The sequence below is a fragment of the Pleurodeles waltl genome, chromosome 8 (assembly GCF_031143425.1).
Source record: "Pleurodeles waltl isolate 20211129_DDA chromosome 8, aPleWal1.hap1.20221129, whole genome shotgun sequence".
Classification (NCBI taxonomy): Eukaryota; Metazoa; Chordata; class Amphibia; order Caudata; family Salamandridae; genus Pleurodeles; species Pleurodeles waltl.
In genome coordinates, this window is record NC_090447.1 from 1,239,314,386 (window position 1) to 1,239,340,962 (window position 26,577).

General features: G+C 39.3%; 1 protein-coding gene across 4 annotated transcripts in view; it reads right to left on the reverse strand.

The window, feature by feature from the left end:
• NBEA (neurobeachin) overlaps window positions 1-26,577 on the reverse strand; it is a 1,608,295-nt gene that overhangs the window by 516,310 nt on the left and 1,065,408 nt on the right. For all 4 annotated transcript variants that reach the window (XM_069205539.1, XM_069205537.1, XM_069205538.1 and 1 more), the window contains one exon: window positions 5,405-5,548. In XM_069205539.1, the coding sequence (XP_069061640.1) occupies window positions 5,405-5,548 (144 nt within the window). The remainder of the gene's footprint in view (window positions 1-5,404; window positions 5,549-26,577) is intronic.

The window sequence follows — 26,577 nt, forward strand, 5'->3', positions numbered from 1 at the left end:
ACTGGTAAGGTCGGTTAATGTGACACCAATGAGGCCAAAGACTGAAAAATAGCCAGAAGTCTCTTACGAAATCAAAAAATACTTTTCAAATGCAAGCCAATGTGAACTTGCAGAAGACGTCTGTTCACAGATTTAAGGTACATCTTTCGCACTGACTGTAAATGGCGAATCAAAAGATGTGTTGATATCTAACAAGCCAGAAAAATCTTTTGTCCAGTCGCATTCCCAAACTCCCAGGGTTCAAAGCATTACTTTAACAACGCTTTGTCATTAGGAATAGCTTTGACTCATTAAAGACTTTGCTCTGCTGGATATACATTAGTTAAAACTCCTCAAAATAACACAAGGCAGTGTTTCATCGCAGACGTTCTTTCACGCACATATGCACGCACATTCACATTTCTGCACTTATGCTGTCCCCCGAGTTTTAAATTTGATCAAAAACTGGGGGAACCATTTTTCATCAGCACGTTAATAATTTTCTAATTGTAAATCATTAAAAAGCATTTGTAGAAATGTATATTTTATCTTCTGTATTTCTTTGCCCAATCACACATGTATTACAGTCAGTATCTAACTATGTTAAGTCTAGTACGAGTTCTAATTTTTTTGTGTTAAAATTAACAAACATGAAAATTCTACGATTTAATGTAAATAAAAGTGTGTTAGCAGGTGCACGAATTTAGAAACTACTGATTTAACCACAAACCCCTAATCAGAACTATTTGCAAATTGCAGCTACAGCGCATTGGTCTTTCGGTTATTAGTGCTCATACAATTTTGACTTGCCTCTTGATGTGAACAGCTTGGGACGAAAAGGAGCTAAAACTGAAACAAAAATGTGTAAATGGTTTTAGGTAATACACACCCACTCCGGACTACTGTTTTACCTGCATCCTAAAAGAAAAACGGAAAGACTAGTACACACCATCACAATTATTGCCATAGGAAAGAAACAAACGATTTTCCTCCAGTTCAAGACGGACCTATTTATGATAGATAGTGCAAATTCCAGTTTCAGTTAGCCAATGATGTTTATATAAAGAGAAGAGCAAACATTTGTAAACTGGAAAGTGAAACATATTAAATTCAAAACCAAGCTAAATTAATATAGGATGTCACAACGATTTCACGTGAGTTAGTAAACGTGCTAATTTCATTCCTGATACAGACCATTTCATTCCCAATGGGTCACAATGATCGTGAAGCTAATATTTGACGACACCAGTTTCCACTATGGGAAAGAAGCGCAGGGCAAGTCTGCTTTGCACTGAGACTTGGCAAGTGTGGTCATGCTGCTACCACACCTATTGGTGATCCAAGGCTTAGTTTGTGCGGTGGTCAGCTTCAGAAACTTTATTTTTGGTACCCAGGACTTATTTTACAACTTCGGACAAACAAATTAAAAGTGAAAGATACAAAACAAAGGAGAAGCATCGAAAGATATGAGAACAGTGACAAACAGAGAATTCAGGGGCGACAATTAAGATACAACAGTGAGATAAAGGAAGTGTAGGGTGGTGAAAGAAAGAGGAATTGGGTGGAATGAAGTCTATACGCCCATGTATTTGCCAACCCTGTCATTCAGTAGTGCTGATGATCGGCTACTCATGTTTCTGAGCCCTAGGACTTCTTTTATACAAATAAGCACTGGTGCGGACTGACTGTGGCATGAGGAGATGTCCGAGAATCAATCGCGTTAAGAAGACATGCACTCAGTGTTTGGGTGTGCCACGTCTTGGTCAGTGAAACACGCTTCCCAACCAACCAAACAGGATTTTATAAATGAATCTTATAAATGAAGGTGGATATTGAAATTGGCAGTATTTGTAACCTCTAACCTATACACAAATGGGATTCAATTTGCCAACTCTCATAGCAGTAGGCAGAGACTCAGGCCAGGTATTCCATGGGGACTGCTGCTCTGAATTCTACCTAGCACATGTTGCAGAGCCACTTCATCACAGAGCAGGCCAACGCCTGATCACAACAATCAAAAACGAAATAAAGATTTAGGTGTTTGAAATCTCAAGCATAAACTACAAGCCACTGGACCTAGCACTGAAGGGTAATACAAACACACAAAACCTGCAAGGTAGATCGTTTGGCACAATTTAATTTTGATTTCAAAAGATCTAAACGCACAGCTCCAACTATAAACAAGAATTACATTCCCTGGTATTATCTGTTTTAGGGCCAGATATCCAATAGTCTCTGTGTTTGTTTTTATTGTGAATCAGAGTCATAAAAATGCTACCCGAGTGGTGAATGGGCATGCACCACTTCCCTGAATGCCTGACTGCATATGAAAGTAGTATCCTGACTCTGTTTGGCACTAGCGTCACAAGAGGCCTAGGCGTGACCATGGTAACAAGAGGTCCAGAACGTGTCCTGTGACTGGGAGGGGTGCACCAAGAGTGGCAGCATGTATATGACTAATGTCCTCACCTTGGGTGAACCACAAAGTGCCGGTGGCAGCGTACCACCTTTTTTCTGCATTGCTATTATGACCAGACCTTTTCCTCTGTGTCACGAAGAGTGTGGTCTTCTCACCCCTATCACGTAAAATCCCGCTGTTATGTGAGCCTCAGATACTTGCACTGAATTTCCATGTACGCGCTGAGTGCATATATGTGCAATACGTGCATGTGGCACACGTATGGTAGTAGGACTCTATGTATGATGAGAGTCAGAGTACTGTGACCACTGAGATCAATTATGGATTCCCCTGGGTTAGCAGGGCCGATGATCAAGGATGGATACAGCTTCCCCAATAGGGGAAGTGTATTGACTGCATTCCTGTAGTTGGAAGGGGAATACCCAGACACTGGAGTGAAGGGGGATAGAGGCAGGGCTCCCCTTAGAAATTAAATGACATCTTTGTTAGAAAAAAATATGCTGATTACATCTTCCTGAGCACTGCCATTTGGTAGATGGGAGGTATTAGAGTTAAGGCTGTCGTTTCTGTTGTTAAGGTGTGGAAGTTTGAAAGCATGGCACTTATATTTTGTCTGTCCATGATTACTGCCTCAGAAATGCTGATGACAGCCAGGTGAAGAGATCTCACACTTCATTGTTTCCTTGGTGTGTATACTCCTGCTTGGAGCCATAATCAATGCTGCCTGTTGTGAGAGCCAAGACCTTGCACAGGGGCTGCATCAGAGTGGCATACAGAACATTGCATGTAAAAGAGAATCAACCTATGCCAGTTCTGAAATTTTAGACAGTGGATCCATATCCAGTCTGGAAAATGTGCAAAAAGGTGGAATTCAAGACACCCCTCTTTGTTCCAGGTCCAAGTGCTTCATAATCAAGGAAGGTTATGTTATACAAAGTACTTGAAACACTGCTATGTGACCTGGACTGCTGTTTGCATGACAAGCAGTCTTCCACATCACTGGAAGTCTTTGCTTTTTTTCTGAAGAAGCAGAGTCCTCTTAGAGCCTAGAAGCCTGCCTGAATGCCTAGAAAGAGAAAGAATGTGCATGACCTGGCAGAAGGGATAACCATCCAGAAGGAAAAGCCCAGTGAATTCTTAGAGTGTGTAGAATAGCTACAGCGAGCAGGAGATTGCAGGGAGTGAATTCTGAAGTGACCCTTGCATGGAAAAGGCCTTCTAGTCTGCATAAACAGTTCTAGTCGTGAAGTACATGAAATCTTGTAATAATAGTCAGCTAAAAAGTGAGGTCAGCAGCCTGCCAAAGCCGAGAGACTACTGGTGCCTATGTCGAGGACTGAGCACTACATCAATGCCAATGTGAGCACTCTGACTGGCCCGAGGCCACAAATGTCAGTCATTCACACTGTTGCAACTGCAGCAGAGGCTGCTCCTTCGGTACTTGTGCCCCAACTGCACCCACCCAGATAGGGAAGACACAACAGCCAAAGATTAAAGCTGCTGGAAGGAGCTGCCAAACCCAAACCTCGAAGACTTCAAACTCCGAATGAGACCTCAGTAACAGAAGGACCACTGCATGCGTCTGATCCACATGGACTAAACTGCAACTTCCAGATGGAGAAACCGAATAGCAGGTTGATGCCTGTCACATGAACTAAGACTATCTTTTTTACATATATCTCACAAAGTGAAACATGAACTGACTACATACATAGACAACATATATTGAATGCATATGCGCCTTTTTGGTGATTAAGTGAACTGGTACCTAGCCAGTCCTGTGTCCCAGATTACACAACATCGATTACAGACGGGGTAACTCCGTTAGTGGGCAAGGGTACAAAACACTGTGGTGCCTCAAGATCACAGCCGGATTTCCATCTTGTGTTGTGTTCTCCTAAGTGTCGTCTGTAGTACTGAGTAATGGTGCAGGATTTAAGTATATATATTTAAAAGATGAGCAGTGAGCTGGACAATATATTGTGGTGTCTGTTGGTTGATCACTGAGTTGTGATCCTAAGACCTGTGACAAATTAATTCAACAATCACTGTTGGTGCCCAGTAGTACCTGTCTGCACTGTCTACACACGAGCTGGTTCTGGCAGCTCAACAAAGCATTTCTTTCTAAAGTTTAAAGTTTCCGAAGCAAGCTGATAACATGTACAAATGCAATTCCGCAGTGAATTAAAACATGGTGGTTTTGGAGAAATATATAGTGCATTACAAAGGTCAGTCAGATAACTTTCTCTAGGTATTTAACAACATACATTAAATTGTTAAATTCACATCACTTTCCATTCATGGATGGACAATTATGTAATGTAGTCCAGTTTCACATACGCCAATTAAGACCCCTTTCCAGGCCCCAAGGCATGTATAGATTTCCTAGAGCACACGTGGTTGTTGGGGAATCTTGTCATAAACATATAACTAGTACGCTGAGTGCTAATCAATGTCCCTCGGGTGCAGCTGCGCTACCACAGTGAAACTGAGCCTTAGCGTTGCACACCAGATCCAAGAAATCTGGGTACATGAAGTATATTAAATACATTTTTAATGTAAAAACAATTTAAAAAAAAAATTCTTTTGTTTTTACGTATATTTGTCTCAAACGTCCATTCAACTACATAATATACACTTGGCACGTCCTTAACAGGTGGATGGCTGCTATTTACCAATGTTACCATACTTCACTGACATTCTATTGTACATACCGTGTTAGATATAGATTTAACTTTCAACTGTTGCAAAAAAATCTTATCACAATTAATGTTTATTATAAAGCACTCTGTCAACACACAGCTTAGCATCGCTATTGCAAGAAAGGTTAAATGAATAAGGTCTTTATACTTACTTTTGTAAGCCACTAGTACGCAGTGAGTGGCATCATGAACACCAATGCTAAGCATCTACAAAATCACGGCTTGTAAAAGCCAGGCACTTTATCTAAACTCCCTGCCACATATCATTCAGCATTTTACAATAATACAGAAAGGAGGAAATTACCAGCAAGGTTGTCAATCTCTTTCTCCTGCAGCAGACTGACAGCATCATCATCCCCTTCCAGCATAAGCTCAGTTTCTGCATTTTGATTCACCACTGCTTGGCTTCTGAAAGTCTTCTTGGATTTTACCACATCTTCTTCGGTTCCTAGATTCAGGAGACAATCTGCGTTATTCAGGTACAATTTCCGCATATTTCTCATCAAGAAAGAGGAAACGATATATTATTCTCTTTGTTAATACAGTAGAGTGAGGGTCGTTTTTGTGAAACACTTCACATGGACTTTCTTTTTTTGTTTTATTTTTTACTGTTTTTTCTTCACAATAATTAATCACAGAAACAAAGTTATGTGTTGTTACAAATTTCTTCAAATGAGAGGTTATACAGATGTTTTAACATGCTTAAACTTCATTTTATTTTGTCTTATATTTTTCCTATATGTGGAATAACCTGGTTATATATATATATATACACACACACACACAAAATCCCCCCACCCCCTTTTTCTCAGCCCTGAACGGATCACCTTGAAACTTTCCAAGCAGCAGCTGACCGGACTGGAAACTTTTTTTTAGAAAGTTTGGTGAAGATTCATCAAGCGGCGACAAAGATATAGGCAAGTAAAAAATAAACAATGCATTTTTTTTTTAATAGAAACTAGGTCCTAACTATAACTACCTAATGGCGACAGGTACTAGGTTTATATATATATATATATATATATATAATTCTTCAACAGATGGACTGATGGGCATCAGACCGCTGCACCAATCCCATTGGATATATCCCAAAAATTCAATACGCTCGTATTCAGTTCAAAGATTTATTTGCTTCCACAGGTAACACAGAGTCCTGAAATGCAGTGTCTGTCAACGCGTTTTGGCAAAACGCCTTCTACTGGACAGTTTGGCTGCAGAGCCAACATCATTTATATGCGAATTCAAAGTCCTTCATTTCTTTCCATGACACCCTAGTGTGATATAAAACAGCGGCCATTTTAAAACATGCAACAATCATTATTTAAATATAACAGTTGATAAAGGAATCACCTACATTCATAAGACTATTGTTTTAAGAGTTTAGAATTAAAAGGTCATAAATAAGGTATACATATCACTTATGAGGCCTAAACAAATGTTCTTATTAATATACCATTCATTCAATCTGATGGCAGTTATCAATTGATTATATGTTGACAGAAAATATATATATAAATAATTAGATTAATTCATCATTGAAACCACGTTTTTCAATAGTTCCGATCAGCCTATACTCTATCATCATGTCAGATGTTGTGTAAAGTATGCTTAAAAATGTATTTCTAAAACGTTATATTCTTCTCTGCAGGTATATCGTTATTAAATGTAGTTTTTTCAATTAGTGAACATCACCATTCAAATAACTATTTGATAAATATTATAAATATTACAAAAGTTTAAAAACTAGTAAATATAAATGAATGAATGAATTATCATTACATATGAATCAATATTGGCGACGGGTACAATGGTTAGTTTAGATCAATCAACTATATAAAATAGTGTAAAATTATACAAATTATTACAAAGTTGTTAAATAGTTAATAGATTAATCATACAAAACCCCCCCAAGGCACAGAATCATGTGTATTTTCTCAATTTAACATTTATCATATATACCAACAATCAATTACACTACATACATACTTGGAACCTCCCTTATGTCATCAATAGATCTCATATTGATAGTAATAGATTACAATAGTTTTTAATAGAGAGTAATGTTTGGTCTCATATTAGAATTATTCAAATAGAGACGGGTCTACAACATCGTATTTTATATTTGAATATTTGAAACTGTCATTTTATTTTCTCTCTATGGCCAATTAGTATCGAATATCAGAGTTTTATTACTTTATATAGTGATGATTAAGTATGTCTCTAATATTTATACAATCCAAATTAATTCTTCTCTATCCTTATCTATGTAGTAGGTGGCTCTATAGACGAATGTTAGTAAGTTATAAATAAGCACGGCCTAAACCTAAAGTGCATAGTGCTAAAAATCTGTGATAATGGTACGTGCAAAAAGAGCATATAAAGTGCAGCTAAATGTTACAAAACCCTAAAATTAAAAAAATGTTTTTAGTAAATATCTTTGTCTCCTATCCTTTTCCTTATATAAATATCTATATATATTAATTCAATTTTCTGCATTTGCTAAATTACAAGGAGATATAATCAAACAATCAAAAATTCGAAAATCATCATCAATAGCACAGTATAGCCTGCATAGTAATTCATAAGACCCGATTATCTACAAAATTCATAAGACTACAATATGGGGTCAAAAGGTTCTAAATTTCTAAATTATAACCCCTTTAGAAATTCTTTTGTAGTCATTCTATATTGATTGCAATCTACTCACCTATCTTCATAAATATAATACTGATAAAATGTTACCAAGTTGGCAATAGTGTTTACTGAAATGAAAAGCATTAAGGATCTCTATCTGGATTCAAAAATAAGTATAATAGATGTTTATGTTATCATCTGAGGTGGACATATAGCCCTGCATCAAGATTATGCCCCCAAGGGGATTCAGAACCTAATAGTAAAATCATTTTCAATTCCATTTGTCTAAGCTCTAGTGTTCTGTTTCCAGCTCTGGGATTGTTTTTGATATGTTTAATACCATAGAAAGATAATGTACTACAGTCTCCTTTATGTACATCCCAGAAATGTTTAGCCAAAGGATAAGTTCTATCTTGATTCTTTATGGCTCTGAAGTGTTGTAAGAATCTAATTTTTAACTTATGAATAGTACTTCCAATATATTTTTTGTGGCAACCACACTCAATGGCATAGATCACAAATTCAGTGTCACATGTGATTCGATCTTTGATCTCGCACTGACGACCATCAAATGTTTGGTACTTATGTGTATTTTGTGCATACTTACAAGCTTTACAATGGCCACATTTCCAAAACCCCAGACTTTTTTGGCTCAACCAGGATATATTGGCTTTTGACGAAAAATAACTTCTAGTCAGATAATCTCTCAGTGAGTGTGCTTTGCGAAAGGTTATGGACGGATGTGTATCTATATGGTCATTGATGGTAGGATCATTCTGTAGAACATGCCAATTTTTTTGGAGTATAGTTCTTAATGAATCATGTTGTTGATTATATTGAAAAAATATTCTAGGTGATGATTGTTTGGAGTCACTGCTAGTCACTGTGTTATTAAAAAGTAACTCATCTCTACTTTTGTTTTTGACTCTATGTAATGCATCGATCAAAATTTTAGGAGGATAACCTCTACTTAAAAATCTATCCACCATTGCCCTGGCTTCCAAGTCATATTTGTTCTTATTAGAGCATATTCTGCGAGCCCGCAGTAACTGGCTATAGGGTATGCTCCATTTCAATGCCAGGGGATGCCCACTATTGGCATGTAGTATGGAGTTGCAGGATGTGGGCTTGCGATATATAGTTGTCTCTAACTGATTGTTTTCTACTTTTAGTTGAACATCTAAAAATGAGATAGTGTCTCTGCTGTAAGTGGCTTCTAAAAGGATGTTAAATTGGTTGTTATTTAGTACATTTATATATTCCAATAGCAATTGTTCTGTGCCATCCCAAATAATAAACAAATCATTGATATATCGCACCCACAATATCACTTTATCCATATAGATATTATTACTTTCTGACCATGCCACCTCCTTCTCCCACCAGCCCATATATAAATTAGCATATGTGGGAGCGAAGGATGCCCCCATAGCTGTCCCTTGTTTTTGGAGAAAATTTTCATTGTCAAAAAGGAATAAAATTCACTGAAAAAACAATGGTTACACAGACGTTATAGTTAAGTGTTTTTTTAAGTTAATTTCTATGTTGTTTTAAAATTCTATTTCCTAACTATACCGTCCTTGTAACCTTGTAACCTTTGCTTTTTTCAGTGACTTTCTATGTTTTAAAAAAACCTTTTTTAACTTAAAGTAATTTTCATTACTATATGGTAATCTAACCACCGCTGTGTATGTGACACGCAGGCACTGTGACCAACCCCCTATAACCACCTGAAATAGACCGCCGTTATTGTTTCATTTTAGCCCCAGGGAGGTGGTGGTCCACAGGGCTGCAGGGGTCTGAAACGGACCCCCCTCATTATTACATTTTAGCCCTGGGGGGTGGTGGTCCCCTGGGCTGTGTGGGGGGGGAGGGCGCACGGCCCCCACTGTATCACATTTGATTGAAGCCACCGGGTGTCCCGTGCACCCCCCTCCTTAGTTACACACCCCAATGCCCCTCCCAGGGGGAATTAAAAGAAAAGGGCAGGAGACCACCTTTTTAAAAAAAAGAAAGAAAAAAAAGTTGGATCTGTGGATTTTCCAACTGTTTAAAAAAATATATATATATGCTTTTTAGCCCCTGGCGGGGCCCCTCTGGGACCCCAACGCCAGAGCTAAGGGGTCAGGGTGTCCCTACCACAGCCCTTTTCTTTTTTTTACTTTCTTTTCTTGGACTCGTGTCCCAAAGATGGCTGCCAACACTTCCTGCTTTAAGTGTTGCCAGCCAATCAGATGTCAGTATGGGGACAGTTGGATCCACAGAGGATCCGCATCCCTATTTATCTATATTTTTAAACTCAAATTTCTCCAAAACTACTAAACAGATTTACACCAAATCATAAAAGCCATGCTTTTGGGACCATGATCTAGCCTTCTGACAAACTAGGTGTAATTCAGTTCTGCGGTTTGGGCTGTAGTTGTGGTCAACATTTTGAAAAATACTATTGACATAGAATGGGGAAAAAGTGTTTTGAGACCCCCCTCTTTCTTGGCCCCTGCTTCACAGATCGCCTCAAAACTTTCAAGATATCAGCTGAACTGACCAAAGTATAAGTTTTGAAAATTTCGTGAAGGTTCGTCCAGGGGAGCTGAAGTTATTGGCAAAACACACAACACTTCATCTATGGTAAAAATAAAAATAAAAAGTCCTACCTAGTGGCAACCGCTACATGGTTTATATATATATGTACACACACAGAAAAATAATTTGTTTACCTAAAGTTGAAAGAATGCAATAATGTCAAAAACACTAAAGTTCAACACATTGCTAGATAGTAAGAACTGAATTCTTACGAGTGTCCTCTCATGACCTCACACATGACAAAACTGATGAAATCACAAGACATTGCTGAAAACATCATTCATGCCATCACATATTTCATCACCAATGATATGAGTGATTCATACACAGCATAAGCACGGTAGGTGTGAGCATGCAGGGATAACAGAACATGGACTTTCGTCATGCCCACTGTTTGCAACATACAACATCAAAGGCGTACAGGATATGACCCACAACAAGGCAATTTATATATCATGCAAATGCATTTGGCACTTACATGCACAGATGAAGGGCAAACAAGGTACCTACTTCTAAGTCCTGGGTGCTGCATGCACAGAGCATGGCCTAAGAAGGTCACTCTCTTTCATGATACTTATAGCGACATTGTGAAGAAATGTATAGACAAGCACGCCGGACATGGCCATATACTGTGCCTAATTCATAAAATGGCACAAGGGAAAATGAGTTTCAGATCCAAATCTGCTCTCTACACTTAAAAAACCCAGTTCATGCAAATCTTAACTCTCTCACTTATTCTCTGGAAAATGCACCAACATATAGAATGATTTCTCCTCTGAAATCAGACAAGCCGAACCATATGCGTTATTCCATCATCATATACAACTGTAATACCTGCTCATCAAACAAGTACATCAGCAATACCTTCTCCTTTTGCTTTCCTCTACTGCCAGTACTTTATCTCAATCCCCTATCAATTCTGTCACACCAGATTATTCTAACAACTTCTTCTCACTCCCCCCGCTGCTCATCAAACAGCCATTTTGCTTAAACATGCTATTAAATATGCTCCCCTGTAGCATGTTCTGCCTCCCTGTACATTTCTTTTTTACGTCTCTCCTGATCCTTCTACTCTACTACACTAATTGAGAACTCGTGTTATCCTTATATAACTTGCAAGAGGACGACTTGTCAGACTTTGATATTCTAGCAAGTTTCTAGATACATACATACAATATTACCTACTGGTGGTCACCACTATGTAGTTATAGCTAGGAACTAGTTTTTATAGAAAAAGTGTTTTTTGTTTTGTTTATAACTTTGGTGCAGTTTGATGAATCTTCACAAATTTTCCCAAGAAAATACAACACCATCTTCAGCATCTGTCTGGAACGTTTTGGAGTGATCCATGAAGCGGGGCCGAGAAAAATGGGGGGTTCCAAAATGCTTTTTCCCCATTCATTTTTCCATAGGGATTTTGAACATCGACAGCACCCGAACCACTGGACAGAATTGCACCAAATCTGACAGAAAGGTATCTCTTGGTCCAGAAAGTGACTTCTTTGTTAGTTGGTGTAAATTTGTTCAGTAGTTTTAGAGGAATTAAATAAAGTCTAAATTTGTGTGTGTATATATATATATATATATATATATATATATATATATGTAAATGCTCCGCGAATCCTCCCGATTTCGTGCTGAGATCTGATAGGCTGCCTCCCCCATGTAGACTTGGGGACTGCCACCTCCCCGGGGCACACATGTATAATGACAAATACAGGGTGGCACTCGCCACCCCCCACAGTCCTGGCACCGTCCTCTCCTTAGGACACACATGCTGATCACTACCTCCACAGGGCTACATGCAGAGTTGGAGGAGCCACAGATGGCCTTTGGAACCACCACCCCCAAGAGCCGGCTCCTGCTATGTCCCAGGGTGCTCACCTCCGGGACGTAGATGGTTGCTTTTGCTTGGTGGGAGCTTTGACAGCTCCCACCAAGCAAACAAAGACTGCTTTCTTCAAGAGAGAGCTGTCAAACAGCTCTCCCTTGCAGAAAGCGACGTTTTCATCTGTCTTCCCTGAATGCAAATATGCATGCGGGGAAGACGACGAAAACATTGCTTCCACATGCAGGGAGCTGCTACTTAAAGCATTGATCTAACTAATTTTTAATTGATCAATACGTTTTTCTTTTCAATTTGTACACAAATATCTCAAAGTATATTATCCATCAAAGACTAAAAAAAACTATCTTGCTCACTCTCTTTCTCTCTGTCAATTTCTCTTTTTCAATCTCTTTCACCCATGCACACACTCACTCAGACCCTTATGCACCCACTCACACGCATGCACCCACTAACAGACCCACTCAGACCCCCTCACAGACCCACTCAACCACTCACAGATCCTCGTGAACCCACTCACAGACCCACTGAAACCCTCACACCCCCCTCACAGACCCACACAGAAACTGACGCACCAACTAAGACACTGATGCACCCACTCTCACATCCAGACATACACTCTTACACCCACTCTCACCCTCAGATACACTCTTTCACACCTATTGTCACACCCAGAGAGACAGACTGAGGCCAACTACTGCAGCGCATGGCTAAAGGCTGTGTGCAGTGTGGGTTTGGGTGGTTATTGCTGAAATCACCTAGGGAGGGTGGCCACGTTGCCCCCTCCCTTTTGAAAAAAGTATTTAGCCCCGGGGAGTTGGTGGGCTGGTCCTTCTGCCCCCCCCCCCCCAATTATACATTTTTTAAAGTAGCCCCTGGGAGGTGGTGTCCCTCAGAGCCAGGTAGGAGGGTCTATTTGCACCCCACACTTGCTTATAAACTGTAACCCCAGGAAGTGGTGGTCCCCAGGGATTCCATGTGGCCCCCACATATATTTTTTTAATGTTGTTCCAGAGAGGTGCCGGTCAAAGTTTTTTCGTGGCCCGGGGGGAGCAGGGATGAGGGGCATGCACCCCCCATATATTTTTTGCTGTTGTCCCAGGGAGGTGGTGGTCCCCGGGACTTGGGGATGGTCTGTGCACCCTCCTCCCCCACGTTGTTTTTTTATTATGTAGCCCTGGGGAGGTGGTGTCTCTGGGGCCTGTGTGCCCCCCCAAATATATATATTTGATTTTGCCCCCTTTAAGCTCCAAACCCCTTTGGCTGTGCATGGTGCGGGGTTTGGAACTTAAAAGGGGTTGACTGCATATCCTGACTGCAGGGCAGGCTCTGTGGCAAATCCCTACTGCGCATGGCCGTGGGTGGCGCAGGGTTGGGAGGTCATAAGGAGTTGGGCGCAAGGCTTGGCCACAGCTCAGGCCCTGTTGCCAACCCCTGCTGCGCATGGCTGGGTGATCACAGGGGGTTGGCCAGAGGGCCTGGCTGCAGGCCAGGCACTGCGGCCAACCTCCGCCGTGCGTGGCCAAAGGCTGTGCACACCAGTGGTTGGATTAACGTATAGTAGTTACAATTATTTTACGATAAAAATACCATAGAAATTCAATGAAAAGAGCAAATGTTACAGAGTCGTTTTAGTTAGGAAATAGAATTAAAAAACATAGAAATTCTCTTAAAAACAAAGGTTACAGGGACGTTATAGTTAGGCTCATATTTTAAATGTACAAAACCATAGACGTTCAGGAGTTACAATTAGAATAATTTCAAGTAACTGTGCATGGCGAGGGCATGAGTTATACTTACCTTAGGGCACAAGTTATAGTTACTTGAGATAACTTTAATAGGTGAATTTCTATGGTTTGGCACATTTAAAACTATAGCGTCCCTGTAACCTTTGTTTTTTTAGTGAAAATATATATATATATATATATATATACACACACACATACATCAAACAAAGACCGGAATGCAGAAGCTATAACGCAGCGGTCCCAGGCAGGCTCCAGAGCTTCCAAATATGCAATTATTTTTAACTCTGAATTGAAGGAAAAGCTGGGACACCCCAAGTTGCTGCCAATAAATAAAGATTTATTTGGAAAAAATGACTCCCCTCCAATGCGTTTCGGCCGTAGCCTTCATCACAGATGGAGTGTGTATGTGAAAACACAGGATAAAAAGCATTAAACATAAAAGACGGACACATTTCCAGAATTCGGTCTTTGTACTTTCACATTGGTGGCAATCTTGGGATGGTGTGGAGTTTATCATTATATATATCATAACATTCTATTTTTCCATATCAGACATAACATATATACATGTTCCTCTCAAATGAATAATGTAAAACAGTACATAAACATATATCTCCATTCACTGATATCAACTCTCAATGTATAATTATCTTCATGTATTGTACTTATTTATGAGATATCAACTTATACTGTTATAAGTCATGATTCCACTATGCTGGATATAATTAATTTGTAACAAATAAACGAGCCCTCACATTTATCGGCCCTATTGTCCCTACTTCTATGAATACACTTGAAACCTGCATATATACAAAAATTCAAAACTAATTTCCAAAAATATAAAAATTATCGAAATATGACTCAGTGGGCAAAGAGTAAAATCAAAAGTACACATTTGAATATTCAGCAGGATATCTAAATGTTTTTAAAATACACATTACCACATCAAATATCAGATTACATAAATTAATTCCCAATTTTTTAATCTGACGTGCAATTACTATGTATCGTCCAAATTTCTATATATATTTATAAATGCTCACCAAAACACAATGTATATAAGAAGCTTTTCATGTGGTCCTGCAAAGCGCTCAGATTTTATTTGTATTCTTCTTGACTCTGCATGTATATGCATATTCTGCAGTGATCTTCACCACCTCATGCAATATGCTATGATGACCCCTGGCAGAGTTTGAGCTGAACAGAATGATGGATGAATAAATCAAATTTTGTGTATTACCTGAGTCACAGCGGTATATTTGACAAACACATTTATAAACACACACACCCACATCCACACGTGCGAGCACACACACAGGTCATGCACTACATTCAGGAGCACAGGGTACATGTAAACATGTGCCAGGCAATGGTCTGAGACCTCTACATATACAGGCATTGGACAGAGAGGGTGCTGACTGAGTTATTGGTCGTGTCATCAATGATGCCATCCACTGGTGAGGGAACAATTTTCTGAGTGGGTTTGCTGGCCATCAACATCACTTTACTTAAGTCTCTCTATTGTACTTTGCATACCAGGGATGTATTTATCAATAGTGCAGCACTGGTGGTGGCTTCAGTGCTCGGGAGGTGAAAACCCCGGGCCCCCTATTATGGTACTTTTTCATTTCAAAACCTGGCACATGGGGCTCATTTTCGAGCTTTCAAAATGGTGATGACGCCTTTACCATGACACCGTTGCATGCGGCTAAAACACAATTTGAGATAATTGTTCTTTACCCTATAAAGCATGTGTCCTTCTTTGCATATTTGTTATCAAATGACTGAAATACGTTTGCCTTCACTTCAGCAAGGGTGTCATTAATTAAAATGATAAAATAGACAAAAATTGCAGAGAAAGGAAAAATAAACACATATCTCGTGTTCAAAATGATTAGCGGAACTTTGGCATGTGACTTGTAATTGAGTGCACAGTAAATGCTCCGAGTCCTTTTTATTGTTGCCTCTCCCTCTGGCACTCACTCATGCCCTCCTTGTAGTATATCGCCTAGCAGCACAAGCAGGCTGGGCCCCGTGGCCATGTGCGCTAGATATAGTTAACTGGCTATTGCCAGTTGACGTATCCTACATAAAGCTTCCCTGCCCACTGTAACCTGCTCTGCAGAGACGGTACACCGGGTGAGGCCAGATTTCAGGAGTCCTGTAATGCATTGTACATACAATAATAACAAGGGACGGCTAGATGCCCTTCCGTTAGGGTGTTGCACAGACAACATGGCCTGTGTTCATGTCCTTTTTGCATTGTTCATGCTTACTGCAGCCCTGGGGTTCAACTGCAGGAAACATGCGCAAAACATGGCCCAAAGTGTTAAGCCATAGGCTATCCTTTAAGAATAGTATCCATTCCTCATGAGCCACAGCGAATGGACCCATTATACCCTGCAGATAATATGCTTAAGGTAGGGTCTGCAGCTGTACACTGTGTAGCACCCATGCCTGTGGTTCAGGCCCAATTTTGCCACAATCTATGCCTACTACACAGTACCCATTTTGCACTGTAGCAGACAATATTATGTGGGACTGTTGAGAGGTACATGACTTTTGGTCATGTAAACCACATGTCCACAGTATCTACAGTAAATGGCATCCAGTCATACCTTTAGGGGTACGGGCAAGAGGCATTTGCAATTTGACTTGCCAGTACTCCTGTCACCTTATATTTATGGTTTTGTCTTCCAGTCAGAGGGCATTTCCACTGCTCTGGAACATGTCTTGCTTCTCCATGATTCTAAATATCCTAAATATTTCGGTATTCAGGGTACATACATGGCGGTTATGGTTTTGCACATCTCAACAAATGTATGCCTCATCAAAAATCTTCAGATATTAACAGCCAGTCACAATCCTTGTTCAGACCTAAAGTTTTAGGTGTGTGAATCAAAAAATCCAGTTTGCAAGCAGGATTTTACTTTTCAATTTATATGGGCACTTAAAAACTTAAAAACCAAACATTCAAAACACAACTAATATGCACTATATGATCATCTACAAATGTTAGATTTTCAACCAGACTATATATACTGCTTAATTTGTTGTTGATTATATCAGAAATGTTCATGGTGTTCGATTTAGGATAAAAGAAACACTTCCATACGACATATTTAAAATTGTTGAGGAAACCTATCCTCACAGACATTGAAAAATTGAAGGTGTAGCCTAAAACTCAAATAGACTTCAACCATCAAATGCTTTATAAAGACCATGTTGTCACAGTATGCTTCTGGATCATGAATGAGAAACATTTTCAGTACACCATAGATTTCAATAACTTCAACTTCAGTAACTTCAATGTTTAAGTCAGACTTATGTAAACCTTTTCACAGATAAAAAAAAACAGGCTTGGCAAGGTTTTTATGCAGAGATGTCAGTTATAAATATTAAAAGTTTATAGATTTTTGCACTGAATCAAGTGTAAAAAAAAAAAGTACAGGGCGGAGCAACACACACAGCATTCACCCACCCTACGCCTCCACCATATTTTACAACTGTGTGTGAGATAACAGGCCACACCACAAGAGAAATTGGTATCCTATGACGGAAAGATCATCATAAAGATAAATGTGAAAATTCTGCCAAGACGCATCACACACATGCAGATCTTCAGCAATATAGAGAATCCTCAGAAATAAAGTTAGAGAAGAAAGGAACATGCCAGTTTTTATGAAAGAAATACATGTCTCTTGTGTAGGCCTATCACATATTGAATGGAGCATTTTGTTGTAATTCTGCTCCATGTATGGGCATATACCTACATTTTCAGAGAATAATGCCCTCAGATGTGCTTTTAAAGTATTGCATAGCACTGTAAATTCCACTGTGTGTGCAGTGACAGGGACTATACATTTTAAGAACAATTACATCTTCCAAGGATTTCATGTGAAAGAAATGTTTTTACAGAAACCGGACTCCAAAATATAGATTGGCAACATAAATATCTTCCTCCAAATATTTCAGCCTGTATTAAATTCCTAAATCCAACAAAAGTCACATATCTTATATATGAGGACACAAGTAATTTACTGTTTTTACTCAAATTTTAGCACGGATGGGTTAATAGTCTAGAAAGTGGGATTAGGTACAGGCATATTGAAGTAAAGATTGTGTTGGTCTTTTCCACACGTTTTTGCAGCCTTTGATTCCATATTCTAACCTTAAAGTCCAACGGCCAGACAAGCATCTATTTTATATCACTTGGCTCGTTGTGCTAGTTCAATCATGGGATGGGGTGGAGAGGAACAAAATAATTCATCAGTAGAACTGATTTAATATATATTGCAAATACAACAGTACATATTTATGGGCTATCAGAAAATGCAAGCAAGGACAACATAATCAAGGAGACTTCGGTATCTCTAAAAAATAGCAGAATCTAGGCTTTGTACAGAATTGGTATTCAGCATGGAGATTGATTCCCAAATCAAGAAAGGATGTCAGCTAAGACTTGTGTGAGAGCAACATTTTTCACCCTGGGGTAGGGTAATTTGCTTTTTCTTTTTAACTTAATTATAAAACTTACTTCTGAACTGCATAGACTATCAACAGATACAAAGTGCAAAACATTAACAAACAGTATAAGCCTAGGAAGAAACAAAATCTCAATTGGGATAAAAGATTGACATTTCTAATGCAATTCAAAAATTATTTTCACATCAGTTCAATTGATTTGCCAATCAACAGGTGCCCAGATTCCACACAATAAATATAATTAATCATTATAACTAGTAAGTATAAGGGAACCTATTTTTTTTTTACTATACTTCTATGAGCCATTCCCTATCTATCCACATTCTCCAGGTGACATTGGCAATACATTGGTCGCTAGTTTATAAATCTCTGTGCACAGGACAATGTCATTCATGAGCATCCCAATTCGCTCTGTCTGTTAAAAGCTGAGCCAAGGAGTGGTGCCTCAACTTTAGTGAGGATATAGCAAGTGACCAATGGATTGCCAGCAATACATTTCATTTGTTCAATGTCAGGCAATTACAATAGGCACACTTAATCTTGAGAATGCAATCTCTCTTTAGCTGCTAATATTCTGAGGAAGTATTGTTCAAATCCAGGTTTATTACTAATAGTCAGCTCCAAGCAGAGTAACACTAGTAGAGGAGAGGGAGGGTTGTATATACAGTGATAATAAAATGTCACTGTTTAAATCAATGCCCTTGGACAGAAACTAGCCCACCATCTAGCCCACATCTACAACACTGCAAGCCTTCTTAAGTGTTATGAAGCATCACTCAAGTTTTTGCCACTCGTGTTATGACTAGGTACGAGTATCATTAAACTTGATGAGAAGACAGTGAGAAAAATACTGTACTTCTGGTTACCTGACACCTTTCACTGTAAAGCATTTTATACAGGGGTATGCAACCAGAATGTTCTATCTATATATATATTATTTTTTTTAGCTCCACCGGCTTAATTTATTCAACATTGACACTCCCAAAGGGCTTACACAGGGAAATGAATCACAACTCGGAGTCTCAACAGGGGTGAGAAACCCCACAGCACAGCATGACCCCGTCTTCCCATCCTTATTAAAATGTGTGGTGCCCCAGGTCTTAGGGTTACAAGTAGTTGGTGAGTGGCATGACTTGGCTAGTCCCAGCGGCCACAGGGTAGTGTAGTTCACATACTGATGCTTTATTACACCAATCGTGGCATCAGAGTGACACTTCCAGTCTTCGACAGAACATACATAGTGTTGCAAACCAAATCACCGCCATCAGTGATGACAACAGCAAAGCAGCACCTCTCACCCCATTTAGTAATTTATTTTGATGACAATGAAGAATGCATACATAAGAAGGAATCATCAATTTCATTTTCATTATGATGAAAAAGTTAATTTAGCACTGAGAAGGGTCTCTCGGCAAAAGAGGCCATTTTGTATGGCGTTCTGCTTGCCTTGGCAAGCTAGCTCACTGGTAACCTCTCTCCTTCCTTCAAGCCATTTTCCAATGACCCCAATAGTATATGTTTAGTTCACACTGTGTGCAATTTCCAATTACATTGGTCGTGTCAAAAATAAATAAAAAGTGATGCATTCAATTTGATTTAATTTTATTGTGAGTTGAGTTGTATTCGAAATTAAACCTCGCATGGCCCCTGCATTCAAAATCCATTTTGAAAATAATGAAGTCAACAGAACACAGGAGCTTTGGTCGTATTTATGACCAAGAAACAACAATGCAAGATGCAAACATGCATGTACATAAAAATACAACTATTCAAATCTTTCTTTCTGGAATGATGTTGCACTTTTTCAGATGATTTTACATGGTACTTATGCAAAATACACCCTGGACATTTCTGAAATGTGTAGTCCATTGGTGCAGACTGTTTGGCTACAAGGGAGAAAAACACACAAACGATTTCCATACAGCACAAAAAATATAAATCCATCTGACAAATTTGGTACCAACAAATGTTGTAACATAACGGACAAGCGTTTCATATTTTTATTAATAAATGTTCTGTGGATCACAGGTATAAGAAACCAATAAATGGTTTTGGTATAGATGTAAACAAACACACACTAATTGGGTAAAAAGCCCCTGAATGGATCAGCAATGGTAGTTCCCTGTGCCAGTCATGTATCTCTATCAGTAACGAGCATTCTAGAATATTCGCTTGTTTGATGATGTTAGCTGGGACTTTAAGTTGAACCGTGACGACATTCATTGGATTTGTCGAACAAGCCACAACTTTCATGAAAGAAAATTAAATCAGATAACCTGCCTATATTTCCTTTCTTAATCCGTCCGTGGATTCATACATATATTTTAACCTAATTGTGGGCAGAAATAAAAACACAGACATAGCCATAAACACATTTAATATTTTACTTTCGAACCATTCCAGAACAATCATTCAAATTAAACAGAAGAACTGCACTGCACTGGCTTTGCTGAAACACATTTATACAGCCACAACCCTCCAGAAATCTATCATTCTGTTCCTTTTCTTTCCTTTTTGGCTGTACCATATCGAACAAACATTTGTCTAAATGAAAGTGTATGAGACCTCGCGCTGCCCTTCAATCACTATATCCTTTATGAATTAGAGCTTCATTTATCAACATTACAGGCAGGAAGAAGCCGGGTCTCCGAGGGCTGTCTCATTACAGGCCTTGTAAATACTGTCCTCTCGAAGAAAAGGTTTAACAGCCAACAAATCAAAATTGATTGAGAATAGAACGCGTTTGAGCGCATCCATCTTCAGACGGCGGCCTGTACTGAGTGCACTTTTGGGCCTTTCTAGCCATTCATCAGAGCAGTAACAAGCCAGTCGCTCAGAAGTAGGGATATTCTTACATCCCACAATGGAGATGTTTAAAGCATATCTATCATAAGGAGGACAGTGCTCTATATTTTAGCAACAAACTCAAGACCAAACTTAAGGAAGGACAACACAGCCTCTTAAAAAGAGATTTAACTAAAGATAATTATAGTAAAAAAGCGATTCAGGAAAAGATGAATATTGTTGCACGTCTGGAAAATTAAGGGAAGGTATGCCCCGGCTGGTAGAGCCATTCATTTTTCCAAATCTCAAGATATCCAGTTAGTAGTCCACATATTAACACTAAGCTGAAAACAACCCATAAATATTAAGCTTATGTCTAGGAAGGCCTAAGTATTCTAAAACAAAATATCATTCATTTGGCTATATTATTCAATAATATGTGCAACAGTGACTACCAAAGTTTACAACATTCAACTTGGAAAGAATACATGTGTATGATATGACTGGTGGATAATGTTGCAAGTATGTACAATAAGCGGGTGTGGGGCAACAGCTTCCAGCTGACCAGTCACAAATGGCTTTTGTTGCTTCTAGGTGGCTTTACATTAGACTTAGATCTCTAATTAACAGTTATGAAGAAAGTTCCAGTCATGTACAGTTAAATGTGACCTTATTTTATTCTTGGTTGGCAATTCTTGGATATATTTGTTTTTCTGTATAAAATGGCACTTTTGGATGGATTCTTCCTGTTCCTGACAAGTGGAATTTCCTTGTATTTTCCCACTGTGCATTCTTAGTGCACAACTGGACCCACATGCCACAACTGGATGTGTAGTTGTCAGCTGGAATACCCAACATAGCCGCCTGCCTAGGATTTATATCAGGGCAACTGCTAATGTAGGTGCGTGGACAATATGAGGCAGCAGTGGTAAGAAACCAAATGTAGACGCAAATTAAAATGAAAACCTACTAAAAGAAAAGAGGCGTCAATCACCCACAAAACTGGCAAATAGAGATTTATATGTACAACAGAAGGTTTTTAATTATCACTGAAGGACTCATTGGGACTTTATGAGATACCAAATTTCTACTTTCCTGGACCAGTCTGTGTCTTACAGAATGACGTACCACATTGCTACTGTTCATTAATATTACACTTTCTTGACACACAGTGGCAACAGTAAATGAAAAGAACATAAAGTCAAATAGACCGATAAAATATTCCTAATCCAACAGGAAAGTTGAGACAGCAACAACAGAAGTCAGACTACGAGTACCTATTTAGTTTAAAAAAAAAAAATGTGTCTGTGTGTGTCTCTCTCTAAACGTTTTTTAGGAATCCACCACTGATACTGCAGAATGCAGTGATTGAGGAATACTGATGCTGCGGAATGTTGATTCCAACCCATGCCTCTTCCTTCCACCACCCTAAACTTCTATTTATCTAATTCTCAGTTATTTTCATCCTGCTTCTTTCCCCCGTTGTCATTGTTTCCCTATCTTTCGCTTGTCTTCCTTCTCCCTTTCATGCTTTTGACTCTCTTGCTCTAAGTCCACTGATCTAAAATAAAACCTGGACCCCAAAAGTGAGTGCACTGAAGGGCACAGAAAAAAACATGTACAGACAGTAAAACTCATATATTTAGCTCCTTATGAAGAAAATGTACTATTTTGGGAGATGAAGGGAAACAAAATAATTCAGAACTAATGGTAGTGGAAAAATCTGCATGTGAACTTCATATATGATATTCTTCCCTAGCTTGTTACTACACCCCCACTCAATGGTCATAAACCAGCTGAGTAAAATTCCAAGGCCCAGGAGAACTCGAGATGGAGGAGAAGGACACCACACTCCTCAAAACGGCCCATTTGAGATGTAAGTCAGCAGAACAGGATGGAATAGAATAGGAAGCATATGCACTACCTCAGCTGTAACAACTCACTCATAAAATGAGGGGGGATAATTACAAAGGAGACAGAGGATGTAGGGACACTACCTTTGATGTGGGAAAATAATTGAAATATATTTCAAAGACACATTCATGAATATAAAATCCCAATACAAATATTTAAGGTGAGGGACAGTTTAAAACCCATGTAAATAGTGAACCACTGCAGAAATATATAGGTCATAGTGACCATTAGTTTTAAGAAACACACAGAGAGGTTGACAAAAGAAAATGGTTTTGCATTGTCATTGAGCACAGGGTGTAAACAAGTGTGGATTCTGCCTCAGCGCAACTCTGTTGAGAATATGTTAAAGACAGATAGACTGGCCTGGGCCCAATGACATCAAACAAGAGATAAGCACTGGCTATGTAGAAAACCAAAAATGTTTTTCTAGGTCATCTCGCCCTTATTCTGAGAACTACAGAAAAACACAGAAAAGGTTTTTTTTTGTTAATCATGGACACGTACACAATTTTTGAAAACCTACGTATGTTGACAATATCTTATCTGCCCAGTTTGTTACTTACGTCAAATAGGGATCTGGAACGTAGTTTTTTTTTGCTTTTACACTATATATACCACTGCTTGTTGTAATCCACAACTTTGAACTTCAGACTTTGGTTTCTTTTTGAGACTGGCTGATGTTCCCATTGAATTAAAACCATATTATTGTGTAAAATTGTTCTGTCTTAATTTATTGATGGGTTTTTCTTCAACACCTTTTGTTTATATCTTTGACTTTAAAGATAAATACGGACCTGACAAGAAACGGAATTGGAATAATTCACATTCCTGAATCTGGATTTCCAAAGGAATCACATGCTCTCTTTCCTCTTCCAAAGAAGAAAAGACTAATTGGGTGCAGTCAGGTCCTTGAAGTCTCAAGACCAGCTTGTGGCATTCATAAGGGTAATATGTTCTCCTTAATTTTTTTTTTAGGCCTAGTTTGTCACTGACTTACCTGAGAGTCCTATTGTTACCATTTCCTTAAAATATCCTTAGACTGGGGCTTGGCTGAAACCAGCAGTGTATTACTTCTACATCTTGTGCTATTGGCTGTTTGGCATATCATTCCAATTCCTTTGGAGTGATTCAATTACAAAACATGATTAACTATTTTCCATCTCAAAAGAACACTGAATCATGTAGCATTAAATTTGTTGTCCCATAGATGGACTGCATACAGAAAACCAACCATTTTTATTTCGTTTTTCCCCAGTGCAGGGACTCTTTGTTCATGTTGTATTTAGGACTCGTTTGCAAGCCAGGACTTTTGGCTTTGCCAGTGCTTGTTTTACATTTTGTTGATTCTATTGTTTCGAAAGACACAAAGCTATGAGCTGAAATGCCACTGATATACCAACTATGCCCACATTTATCTACATTCTGTTGACAGTGGTTATCTTCGTGTTTATCCACTTTACACCCATCGAGGGATACATTTCAACCAGTTGCTCGCAAGTGAAAACTGTGAAGACAAGGAAACTCTATCTTGGATGGAAGGTTCTTCGATTACAACTATTGTACAATTTTAGCAAATCCAAAACTTTGTTAAGAAAAATCCTGCTATCCAATGAAAGGCACATAATGCGTATGTTTTCCTGAATCCTTTTAAGTCACTTCAAACTCGAAGAGTGGCCATAGAGAGTTTCTTTCAACAAGTGTATTCATGTTAACCTATTCTATTGCTATCAGGGATAGATTCTTGATGTACCTCCAGTTAATTACTGCTGTGGTTGCTACAACGCCATGTAGGCCACCATATGTGCCGCAATGACTGTCCATTGACAAATCAGCTGCAATGCCACTACTTGGCTTTTTGTGAAAGTGAATATATACCACTCCAATATTATTGATCAAGTACCTATACAATTTAAATTTGCGAGTGCCTGTATCTTATTAAACTTGCCTGGCACCTTCTGCCACAAAAGAACCTTTGAACCAAAAGTACAAGTTACTTACCTTTGGTAACAATATATCTGCAGATTCCTTACCTTAGAATTTTCCCCCAGGCATCAGACTGGCTCCAGAGATTTTTCTTCGAGCAATACCCTTGTGCGTCCATAGGTGTCATTGGTCAACTCTGCGGGTGTCGCTGGCGTCATAATTACCGTGATGACATTGGGAGTAGTACATAGATGCCGCCTCAACACAGTGACGTCAGTTTTTTTCCACGACTTTCCACGCAAAAGCACAGAGCCGCGAAGAACACTGAAATTGGTGCGCCAGAGCTAAGGCCCTGAAGGGGGAAGCCCTGTCCCTAGAAATCAGTTCGCAAGCGGGTAGGATGGGTGGGTCGGTAAGGAATCTGCAACTAGAATATGTCTCTACCAGATATATCATTACCAAAGGTAAGTAACTTGTACATCTGATAGAGACTCCTAGTTGCAGATTCCTTACCTTAGAATAGATACCCCAGCAATGCCTTCCTTGGAGATGGGCTGAAACCAAGATCATACTAGAAAGTCCTGCAGGACCGAACAACCAAAGTAGCTATCCCTATGGACCTGACTGTCCAGGCAGTAATGTTTAGTAAATGTGTGCAAGGATGCCCACATAGCTGCCTGGCAGATACCCGTGACAGGAACTGTGCGTGCTAACGCTGTGGAAGCAGCAGTTGCTCTGGTGGAATGAGCGTGCAAACCCTCAGGGGGTCGCTTCTTTGCCAAAACATAGCAGATTTTGATGCAAAGAAGTACCCATCATGAGATGGTACTTACTGCACCGCCTTCCCATTCTTCGCACCTACATATCCAACAAAGAGTTGATTGTCCACCTTGAAATTTTAAGTACGATTGAAATAGAATGCCAACACTCTTTTTGGATCCAGGCGGTGAAGTCTCTCCTCCGCATGAGAAGGATGTGGAGGCGTGTAAAAAGTAGGCAAAGTGATGAACTAGCTACATGAAAAGGTGTAACGACTTTAGAAAGGAAGGAAGCCTTAGTGCGTAACACCACGTTGACAGGGTGCATAGACAAAAATGGGTACTTAGAATATAGAGCCTGAAGCTCACTCACTCTGCGAGCAGAAGTGATGGCAACAAGAAAAAAGTTTTGAAAGTAAGTAGCAGTAAGGAACAATTGTGCATCTCCTCAAAGGGAGAACACATTAATTAAGTAAGTACAAGATTGTGGTCCCACTGAGGCATGATAAACAGAGTGGGAGGAAACAAATGGGTGAGGCCCTTAAGGAATCGACTAACAATAGGAGACTTAAAGAGTGAAGGCTGATCAGGCAACCTAAGATAGGCTGAAACAGCCAATAAATAACCTTTAAGGGTGCCCAAAGCAGAGCCCTCCTGGGCTAAAGAGAGAATCAACAAAAGAACCTCAGAAAGAGGAGCAGAGAGGGGATCAACAGATTTGTTGGTACACCATGCCACAAATTTATGCTAATGAGAGGCATATACCATTTTGGTGGAGGGACTCCTGGCTGCCAAGATTACA